Below are 12,038 nucleotides of genomic sequence, written 5' to 3'. Positions count from 1 at the left end.
AAATGTGTTTCACTTTCCTACAAATCAAGGCTCTCACAGTTGCTTATAATCATAATACAATGACAAAATACGGCTCCATTATCAACAAAGACATTAAACATTAAATTAGATGAATAGCCACACTGAACCATGTAACACAAATTATTTATCATATTATCAGAGTAGTTTACATTTATTTAGTACTGTTTGATTAATACAGAGATGCCAAATGCTGAATTCATTATAGTAGAACTGTAATCAGTGTTGTGGCTGGGTGTATTCTATGAAGAATTCAGTTTTGTATAGTCAGATGGACTTTTTTTGTATGTCAGTTGAAACTGCAGTCGCAAGGGTGTGGCAACTCCATGTCTGAATTTTTAATGTCCTTATGTGTGCGAATTCTGGCAAAGGGATTTAAAGTGCAATGTTTAAGTCTCAACTTAAACAGAAAAGCAATTCCAGTTCCAGTATAAATAATTGACCAAGTTTAAATTGGATTTCAAGGAAATTAGTTTGAATTTCAGTGCTTGAATGTTCACAAAAGCTAGTCTCATAGAGTGCAGATCCTAGTCAGGATCAACATAATGAAAAAATAAGGAAAACTTTTCTTGTGTATTTGTGTACATCTACTCATAGGACAATTACTGCATGAAAAAGAATCATGGAAAGTGCTTACGTAAGATTAACTACTTTTATTTATTTATAGCTTTTATGTGCCATTTTGAGCAAAAGTTACTTTGCATCAAAGAAGAAAAAATCCTCCTTTTCTTGACTGAATTTTTTCACATTTTTTATTTTCTTAAATTATAATACATAGAAAAAAGTATTTGTCAAACAGAAAGATAGTTACATTTTTAAATATATTTTATTGCATTCTAGATTTAACTAACTCTTGCAAATTTAAAAATAGTGCAAACATTTGAGGGAATATCAGATAATTCATTTCATGTTACAATATGCTGAATATTGTTGAATATTGCTTAAGAATATTGTTCAAGAATGTTCTGGAGCATATTCCTGCTGCACTAACTATATTAGGTGCAGTCTCCTTTTGCACCATTTTACAAAATGATAGCCAGGTTAGTAAGTTCAGACAGAATTAATCTTGTGCATGGTTAGACAGAAGAGATGTCTATATATAATTTATTCGCCAGCCAGAGTGGAAGGTAGAAGACATGTTTCTGTTTAAACATGGATTGGATTGTACCTTAAGTCTGTTAGTCTATAAGGAATCACAAGATACTGGTTTTTGATGGAACAGTCACCCTGCTGGTCATCCAGTGATCTTCATGGCTGAAATCTGGTTTAATCTGGATCTCCACTATCCAAACTCCAGCATTGTATGACACGCAACTGATAAAAATATTAAGCTTGGAATGGTGTAGTGTTAATTTGGCAGGTCATGACATGGCAGTATGCTGAAGCTGGAGATATGTTACAGTGGTTGTGTCAAGTCCAGATCCTGTCAGTTCAGTCTGCAGGGTAAGGCATAGTTCTGCACCTTGGGAAAGGAAACCAAATGCACACTTACAGGATAGGAAATACTTGGCTCAACAATACTACAAGCAAGGAGGATCTTGAAATTGGTATAGATCACAAGTAGGATATGTGTCAGCAGTGGGCTGTGGCTGGGGGAAAAAAAGCTGTATTGGGCTGCATTAATAGAAGCATCACTTCCAAATCACATGAGGTACTGATCCCCCCCCCCCCCAATTCAGCACTAGTTAGGCCCCATCTTGAGTATTGTGTACAGTTCTGGTCACCACACTTGAAGAAAGTTGTAAAGAAACTGGGAAAAGTTTGGAGGCTGGAAACTGAAAGAACTGGGCATGTTTAGCCTTGAGCAGGGAGGACTGAGAGGAGATATGATAGCACTTTTCAAATACTTGAAAGGCAGTCACACAGAGGAGGGGCAGGAGATCTTCTCAATCATCCAATAGTACAGACCATGGAATAATAGGTTCAAGTTAGAGGAAGCCAGATTCTGACTAGACATCAGGAAAAAAATCCTGACTGTTATAACAGTACAGCAATAGAATCAATTCCCTTGGGAGATTTCGGGTTCTCCCACACTAGAGTCATTCAAGAGATAGCTGCTTTGTCTTGGAGTCCTGCACTGAGCAGGGGGTTGGAGTTGATGGCCTTAGAACAGGGATCTCAAACTCAACTTACCTGGGGGCCGCTGGAAATAGAGTCGGGGTGAGGCTGGGCCGCATCAAGTATTCCACCACCGCAGTGGTGGTGGGCCGCTCATCCCGCGTCTGGCCCGGACACCGCCAGCGTTTTGAAGGCCGCAGGGCCCCTCCCCCGTGCCCCACCCATCCCAGCAATTGGCCTGCAGGCCGCAAGTTTGAGACCCCTGCCTTAGAGGCCCCTTCCAAATCTACTGTTCAATTGTTCTCTGAAACCTGCATCTGATGATGTGTGCTTGGGAGGCAGAAATGAAATGAGACAGGTCAGTCACTAAAAATGGTATCCTTTTGTTGCTCAGACAGTTAAATTCTACTTCATTCTTCTAATAATTTCTCAGGCTGGCTGCAGAACAAATATGATTCAGAAAGCTTCTTATCTGGTTTGCTGCGTCACCCTGTAGTTTCCTGCTTTGGTTGGACATTGATATCACCAGATAGACTGCATCTTTTCCCTGACATCTTACAAGCTCCAGGTTCAAGATTTTCAAAAGTCTTTGAGGCTTGATGGGCAGCCAGCTATGTATAGTCATAGTACAGGCTATTAGAATTAAATATTATTTATTTATATACAGCTTGGAATTATTTACAGGCATGTAAATAATTGCCCATTTTGCAAGTAATAATTCAACAGTTTCATTTTTTTTTCTTTATTTGCACATTCTGGCTTCCATTTCTGTTGTTTGGCTCCTTTTGCAAGTCTGTCCACAAACATCAGCACAAGTCCTTTGATGGAAGCCAGGACAGCACAGTGGATAGGGAATTCATGTTGAACTTTGATGGTTGAGTTCAAGCTTGATTATACCAGAAATCCAGTGGGCAGCTCTGAACACATCACGTCTCCTCATCTCCCCCCTTGTAGAAGGGGTTAGCTCAAGTGAGGAAAAAGAAGCTAAAATGTGTTGCAACTATTTCTCCTTCAGATCATGTTTATTGCTTATATTTTATTTTATCTATTAACTAAGGAATGATTCAAACTGAAATAGTGATACTCTTGTTCTTCCAAGGAGCTCATGGTAACATATGTGATTCCTTCTTACCATTCTTTATCAACCTTGTGAAGAAGATTAGATTTAGGGATCAGTGACTATCCCATGTTCACACAATAAGAATCATAGCTGATCAAGGAAATGAATTTGAGACATGTAAGTCTAACTAATGTAATTCTGACTCTCTAGACACTATATCACATTGGCTGTCAGTATAGAGACAAAAAACTTCACATTGAACTCTTGTATGTTGGCCCTTTTAACAGGCTGAGGTTTTAAAGTGCTTTCTAAAGTTTTCCCAATAATTATCTCTGTGGTAGATCTAACTTGTAGATTCAGTATAATTGCATATCACATACTTTTATTCAGTGTCCTACCTCACATAATCAAATCTGCTTTTAAGTAGCAGATTTATTTTGCAGTTTCATTTGATAAAGATAGGAAAATTAAGTGGTGTAAAAGCTGTTGAACTATTTTTCACACAACCTTCATCATTATCCAGATTCCATTTCCAGCTGCCTTAACAGGTTGATTTCAGTATAATTTACACAGCTGGACAAAACTGCGGGTGGCCGGATATGTGTTAGGTAGGTGGCCGCTAACCACAGGGTGAATTAGTATTCATTGGATAGGAAACTTACAGGGCTCTTTGCCCAAAGTGCTGAAACAAATATTCTAAATGTTCATCTGTTTCCACACCCCCTGCTGCCCCAGAAGGCATTTAAGGTTTGTTATTAATTAGTGGATGGTTCTTTTAGGTCCACAGATAGAATTGTGTAATACAGGACAATATCAGTACAATGCTTTCCTGGTGAGCTCACTAAGAAACCACATCTGATGTACAGTTATTTTAAAAAAAGTTAAATTATGCTACCACTGACAAAACACAATCCATAAGCACCAGATAGGATCAATATTTACAGTGTCTGAGAAGTAGCATACCTAAAGGAAATGGAATTTTTAATGCCATTCTAGGCTTGTCTCCATTTCTATTCTTAACTGCTCCTGAGAAACTTGTACGTTGACACTAAAATGGCGGCAGTGTAGATAGGTTGGCTGATTTTGAGTAGAACATAATGTCAAATGTAATTTGACCCATATGTGGTGGTACAATAGATCGAATAGACCTCCTTAGTTGCACATAATCGCATACCAACTAATGGAATCTTACTGGTCTTTTCATTTGTATGTATCCTGCCCTGCCAAACATTTGCTGTCATGATACTTTGCATTGCGCTGATTCTCCATTTGAAAGGACTGGATAATAAAGATAATGCATGAGGATTAGGTATTTTCTTAGAAAACAGGACTATAGCTATAATAACTAAAACTAAATCAAATAATCAAAAACTTACTTGACTGGGGGATCCTGGGGAGGATCTGGAAGTAGCTGTCTCCATAAAACCCTGCTTTTCAGTTTCTGTAAGACATCTGACTTGCCACTAGTGGAATGGAATGTTGAATTGGGTAGAACTTTGGTCTGATCCACCAGGCACTTCTCATTGGCATGTTAGCAATGTTTGTGAGCTTCCAACATGTTTCCAGGTATTTCCTTCTGCAGCTTGGAATCTGCTCTTTGGAAAACAAATTATCTTTAAGGAAGGGCTACTATAGTTGTGCCTGTCTTGTTCCTGTTCCAGTTTGAAATGATGGTCCAATATTCCTCCAATGCCATTAGCATGTTTGTTTGTTTGTTCATTTCCTTTCTATGCCTCCTTATAACCTAATGGTTTTCTGGGCGGGTTACAAATGCTAAACAGCATAAAAACATTGATAAAATACAGTAAAACAATTGATAATCCAATAAAATAGATAAAACAATATAATAGTAAATAACATTACAAAATAAAATATATGTACATAAACCAATAAGCACAGCCAATAAATTAACCAAAATTAAAATAAATAATCCATAACAAAATATAAAATATTAAATTTAATTAATTAACCAAAAGCTTGTTTAAATAAAAAAAGTTTCCACCTAGTGTCTTAAAGAAAGAAGAGTTGGTGCCAGCTGTATATCCCTGAGGAGTGAATTCCAGATTCTAGGAACTATAGCTGAGAATGCCCTCCTCCTGGCCCTTTCCTCTTTGATCTCACCAGGGGAGGGCATTCGGAAGAGGACTTTATTCTGTAGTAGTTGTACTACGGGCACACTGCCTTGGTCTCCTTAGCTTTAGGGATTTGCCAGCTTATGTACTAAAGCTGTATTGTTGGCACACCTCTACAGGATTCCTATTCCTACCTCAGTTGTTCTGTGTGACCCATAGGTGTGATGGTATTCCCTGTGCAACCTCTTGACACAGTGAACTGATTCAGACACTTATCTGTAAAAGATCCTATTCTTGTGACTGAAGATGGATTCACATGTTATGTGTGAAGTGGACAATACGCATGCACACATTACACGTAGTCACATTAGGTGAATATGACATTAGGACAACACACACACACACACACACACACAGAGAGAGAGAGACTAGGTGAATTGCAGATCTCCTTCTCGCCTGAGTTGCATATTATGTTATGAGCATGGCCAGGAGCAAATATGCCTAATCTTTGTGGAGACAGAATGTTCTTCTTGGGTTAATGTTTGAACTAGGCCAAGGATAGTTACACACTGTGATGTTATATCTCAGAGCAATTAGAATTTGATCAGGTTGAAGTGGCTACACTGATAAAGCTAAAAGGTTTGTGGGCTCCTCATAGCATACAATACTTTCAAAGTTGCTATTTCAAATCATAATATCCAGCTATATTGGAGAAATTTTCCCACTGTATAGGAATGTTTTATTGGAGACCACCCACTGTTAAATGAACCCAATACAGCACTGGAGAAATGCACTGTATCCCTTCCTAGTTTGGGAAAATTGCTGTCCTTGAAAGCACTTCTGAATCTACTTCTTTCCAGACCATCAAAAAACTGCTTTGCCAAGTCTTTGATGTATCGTATTCTCCCATCCCTCAAGTTCATGCTTTGGAACTGACTGTCAGGCTTTGCATAAACTCATCTTCATAAATGTAATGCAAACCAGAAGAAGATGGATTTACAAACTTAGAAAATAGTGGTTAAGCTTGATTGTTAAAAGCATCTTGAATATTCCTGTTGAAAAGTATAATGTAAGTGGACAAATATGCAGTAACAACAAAAGAGAATAGCTTTACTGTTGATTTTTCAGATGTTAAGCTATAATCCACAAACTGACTTATTTTATTATTTTATTTGCTGCTCTTTGATCTCAGGGAATACGCTTACCTTTGAGATACAAATCTATAATATGCAGATAAGATTACTGAATACTTTACAGATCTTATGTAAATAATAGATGTGTAGCACTTAGAATACTGTCAGCTGCTAAGCTATTATTATTACTCTTTTTGTAATAACCAGCATGCATAGTATTTTGCAATGACAATGCAGTATACATTAGACATAGGAAGGACAAGAGAATTTAGGGAGGGTGGTAGAGGCTGGAGAAATAATATGCATTTATTTCAGTTTCATATGTTTGTTCTCAGGTTCAACAGGGAATGAAAACTAAGAGTTTGTGGCAAGAGCTTTGCAGAATCATGAAGGATGAAAGGGAAAGTGGACAGTCTCAAGGAGAAAAGGGAAAAACAGCAAGGAGGAACCATTATTGCACCCGTAGCCCCCCACTCCCCACCAGTGCAAAAAGAACCCAGCCCTTCCTAGAACAGCCCTGGAAATAAGTCAAAACTCTAGTTTCCAGAACAGGACAGGGCAGCAGCACTCTCTTCTACAACTTCTACCTACCTGTTCCTTTCCGTAAACAAGTGTTTGGCTCATTTCCAAGGTTCCTGTGTTATGGCATAAATAGGTCCCACTGGTATGTGGGCAACAGTAAATGTTGGCCTTTGTTGCATGCCATCTGGAACTCAATGAAACTACGTTGGGACTATTGCTTTAAATACATTCAAAGCTCACTTCACCCAGTCAGTAACAACATACTTGAATCCTGATATGGATTAGGTCATCTAACGGAGCAGACAAGAAGGGGTGATCTCTGGCTTATATTATTTACCTTATAGAATATTTTTAACCACCAAGAGGGCGAAAATGGATTTTCTGTCTCAGAAAGTGATGTGTGTTAGTGTTCCCTTTTTGGGGAGAAAAAAGAGTAAACCCTTAGAAGAAGGAGCAGACTCAGAAACATTTGTGTTTTCTATTGAAAAATCATCCACTCCCACAAGAAGTGGGCACAAAGTATATACAGATTATACACATAATACGTATACAGCCTAATGTCTAGTGTTAGGTGCTTACAAAAAGTTGCTTATATGGAGTTTCTTATATTGATCAATTTTATAACTGACACCAGTTGTGTTTCCTTTCAGACATTAATGAATGCCAGTTGCAAGGGGTATGCCCTAATGGTGAGTGTTTGAATACCATGGGCAGCTATAGGTGTACCTGCAAAATGGGATTTGTGCCAGACCCTACTTTTTCCAGATGCATTCGTAAGTAACAGAAACAATAAATGACTTTTAGTTGTGTGTGTGTGTTTGTACTTTTCTCCTGTAGCACATAATGGAGGGAAGTTAATCCCTGTTATAAATGTTTTTGCAGTTGTGATTCTAATTGTGAGAACTTTCACCATTCACCATTTAATATTACTTTAATTCTTTAATGGAAAGCTGTCCTTTTAAATTAGAATTGTGCAACAAATGAGTCATAAAGCCTATTTCCTGAAACATGACACAAATAAATGCATTTCAGTGAATACACTGGCACAAAGGCTTCAAAAAAGCCATATTGTTCCTTCTAACTCTAAAGTCACTATGTGAAATGTATTTTATCTTCTCCTTTTAGTTGGCTAATTCAGCCCACAGATTTTCAACAGGGTCTGATGAATGAAAATAAAGTCCAGTCTATTGAACTATTTAACTATGTTCTCATGTATTTCTGACCCTTACATTCCTTAAACTTTTTGTCAGCACGTTCACATTCATAGATTCAACAAGATACACAAAATCTTTTCTAGCTCAGCTATTCATATGAGGTGGATGTTAGTGATTAGCCATTATTGCTGATCTGACTGCTATTTTAAATTATTCTTCTACTGTAGATATGGCCAATGCCAAATGCTGCACATTTGCAGTATAAATATACATGTGTTTGCTCAGAAATAGGGCCAGCTATGTTCAGTTCAGCTTCCTAGATAAGTGTGCACAGAACTATGAACATCTTTTAAAGTGAGAAACAGAAGACTCATCTCTCATACGCAGAACTTCACAGGTATGCTGTCCAAGTAAGCACCCGAGATAATCACAGCCTGAATCCCAGTTTGGATGGAGCCGAATGCTAAATATTATTAACTTTGCCTTTGTCAGTTAAGGAAATGCTGGGTTTCCCTAGTTATCTTCCATCATCAACAGGCGCCCAATCTATGGAATGCGCTCTCCAGAGAGGTCTGCCTGGCACCATCGTTATTTGTTTTTCGGAGCCAGGCGAAGACCTTTTTATTCAAATGTTATTTTAAGTGTTAATATTATTTATTCATTTTATTCTTTGGCCAGGGCAACTTAATTTATATTGTTAATTTATATTGTTAATTTATACTATTTTGAAGTTTATTTATGGTTGTGAGCCGCCCCGAGGCGTCGGCAAATGAGGCGGCATAGAAGTCTCCTAAATAAATAAATAAATAAATAATATTATCAAGTCCTATGTACTTACACTTGTTCTTTGAGAATTATTCCTTATGTAGCCACATGCAGCAGGACAAATAAACTTATAAAGTGGGGAGGGAATTAACAGGTGAATTGTTCCCAATGTTTTCCTATGCACTGAATTCCAACCACCTCAGACATATATTTGCATGAATAAATATCAAATGTGCACAAAGTTATCACTGATCGGTATTTCCATTGTACTGGTGCTTTTTTCCATCTGTCACAATCATGGAAATTGCAGCTGGTCATTCACATCTTTGATCATTCAGTTTCTTTATTTTGGCAATACAAATACATGCTCAATAACGCATACAAAAATTCTAGCACAAATTATAAAACAGTCTGCAAAGATCTTGAAGACAATGCAGTAATTACTAGAAGCCAGCAGGGATTTCTCAAGAATAAATCCGGTCAGACTACTCTGATTTCATTTTTTGACCAGATAGCTTCCCAAATGGGAATGTTGTGGACATTATCTAGACTTTATGGATTAGATGGATCCATAATTGGCTTCAAAATTGGACTGAAAGAGTGCTCATCAGTGGCACATTCTCAAATTGGGAAGAGGTGACAAGTAGGATGCCACAGGGTTCTCTCCTGGAACCAGTACTCTTCAACTTTTTAGTTAATGTTTTAGATGAGGAAGTCCGGGGGGGGGGGGGGGAAATTTACAGATGACACAATGCTGGGTGGAGTAGCAAATACCCTGGAAGACTGAAATAAGATACAGGGTGATCTTGATAGGTTAGAACATTGGGCAGAGAATAGAATGAAATTCAGTAGGGACAAATGCCAAGTCCTGCACTTAGGAATGAGAAACCAAATGCATTGCTACAAAATAGGGAGTCCTTTGCTCAACAATCCTGCAAATGAGAAGGATATTGGGGTTGTTGTAGATCACATGCTAAATAAGAACCAACAATGTGATGTAGCCACAAAAATTATCATTTACAAGGCAAGCTAAGTACAAGTTCTCCCATACTCAACACTAGTCAGACCTCACCTGGAGTACTGTGTCTTGTTCTGGGCCCCTAAGTTTAAGAAAGAAACAGAAAAGCTAGAAAGGGCACAGAGGGGTGCGACAAAGATGATTCAGGGACTGGAGGCAAAGCCCTATGAGGAAAGAATTAAAGAACTAAGCATGTTCAGCCTCAAGAAGAGAAGACTGAGGGGTGATACATTAGTACTCATTAGTGCCTGAAAAGCTGTCACAAAAAGGAAGGGCAAGATCTCTCATTCCTTCATTCCAGAGTGCAGGAATAATGGACTTAAGTTAAAAGAAACCAGATTTAGACTAGACACCAGGAAGAATTTCCTCACAGTTGGAGCAGTATGGCAATGGAACTTATTACTTGGGGAAGTTGTGGACTCTCTCCCGCTGGAAATATTAAAAAAACATCTGGACAGTCATCTGAATGGGATGGTGTAACTTAGTGTCGTACAATACAGGGTTGGACCCAGTGGCCTTCTCACCCCTTCCAACTCTACTATTCTATTATTCTATGGTTGGAACTTCTTTTGTGGAGAAAAAATAAGCACTGAATTGGCTTTTGCTTGAATCTGGGGAGGCGGAACCAGGAGCAAGATGCTTGATGTATAATGATTCCCAAGTGGGCTAAGCAGCAATTTCCTTCAGAACTTTGGTTAAGTGCGAGCATTTGGCTGAATCAAGTGGTGGAAATAAAATGAGTATTAAGCAGAAAAGAGAAAGAAAGACAGACAGACAGAAAAAATAGCAAAAGAAAGAAAATACAGGATAATTGATTAGCAAAGACTAAAAATTACTTTACAGTCTTAGAAACCAATGCACAAATGAAAATAAAGAATCTTAAATTGATTGAGAATGGTAGAAGTAGCTGAGAGAACAGTGATATCCTAGCACCTGCAAAAAACACTACATAGACACTACATATTTCTTTTTGCAAGTGATGTAAGGCTGCTGCCATCTGGCTTCTGAAATCAATAGAACAATAGACTATAACAAATATTCTGTAAAGTTATACTAAAAAAAATGTTGATTAATTTATGTCTTAGCCTGTCCATCATATGGCTATTGATGATCCTTTTGTTTTGAGTCCCCCCCCCCAAAAAATATCACTTATGGGCCACCACCACAAACTGATCCTCACCTTAACGTTCCCAGCTATCTAATTGTGCAAGGAAATTCTAAGCCCTATTGCTAAGCCCTAGCACCACAGCTCAAGGGGAAAAAATGCAAAGAAGATTCTCCGAAACATCTTATCCCAGTACCCAGAAAACACAAAACAGGCTATTTCACATGTAATGGTAAGCTGTGGTGTGTTTTGTTAAAATCTGTCTTGCTGTTGTATCCAAAGCCACCCTGGCAAACCATGGTTTGTTAACTACAAACCTCAAAAAAGGGTTTTTTTGTGTCTTGGTATTGACTTATGATGTCTGGTTTGTTGGTAAGAAAGGCTGCTCATGATGTCTGAATCCAGAACAATGAAGTACCCTTCTCTAGTTTGCACTTTGGTCCACCCTGAAAAAGAGGCACCTGACAAGACCAGCCTGAAAATAATATATCTGTTATGTGCAAATGCAGCCAACTTAAGAAGGTCTTGTGAATATCAGAACAACTGTGCATGTGTTGAAAGTTTTAATCAGAGATTATGTTTTTAAAACAACACAAACACCCAAATATATAAGAAAAAGAAGGTAGAGAAATAACAAGGGAGGACAGCAATGATACAGAATTTCAAATAAAAATCATTACAGTCAGTCTTCAGTAGCATCTTGAATCTTGGGTCTCAGAATAAATGCAAAATTAGCATAGAAGATGGTCTGAGAAATCACAATTTGGTTTCCTGTTTAGATGGTGCAAGAACCAGCTAGAATGAGAGAATTTAATATATATGTGGGAATCTGAGGTCAATACAAGCCATCTCCTTAATGGAGTCAGGCTTTGCCTAATGTACATTAAGCTCCATTGCTGATGTCTAGCCAGCCAATTGGAAGAACATGCAGAGGCTATATCTCTCCTCTAGTCACTTTGAACTGATATGTCAGAAGAATTGGCAGGTTCCAATTAGGAGCAACATTTTGAAAAATATATTAACTTTTGGATGCATGGGGATGTAGGCTTACTCACCTTTCAGAGGGGTTCCAGAACTCAAGATGCTCTAGATGCCTATGTTTAGCTAGATCAAAATGTAACATTTGGTTGTTA

At 38.1% G+C, this 12,038-nt stretch overlaps 1 protein-coding gene across 13 annotated transcripts in view; it reads left to right on the top strand.

Annotated features, from left to right (window-relative positions):
- Positions 1–12,038, top strand: part of LTBP1 (latent transforming growth factor beta binding protein 1) — a 242,920-nt gene that overhangs the window by 131,476 nt on the left and 99,406 nt on the right. For all 13 annotated transcript variants that reach the window (XM_044451089.1, XM_044451347.1, XM_044451264.1 and 10 more), the window contains one exon: positions 7,514–7,636. In XM_044451089.1, the coding sequence (XP_044307024.1) occupies positions 7,514–7,636 (123 nt within the window). The remainder of the gene's footprint in view (positions 1–7,513; positions 7,637–12,038) is intronic.

This window comes from Varanus komodoensis, unplaced genomic scaffold, assembly GCF_004798865.1.
Source record: "Varanus komodoensis strain SLA01 unplaced genomic scaffold, ASM479886v1 scaffold1, whole genome shotgun sequence".
Taxonomy (NCBI): domain Eukaryota; kingdom Metazoa; phylum Chordata; class Lepidosauria; order Squamata; family Varanidae; genus Varanus; species Varanus komodoensis.
The sequence above is the reverse complement of the archived record's forward strand: the minus strand, read 5'-3'. Positions and strand labels throughout refer to the sequence as shown.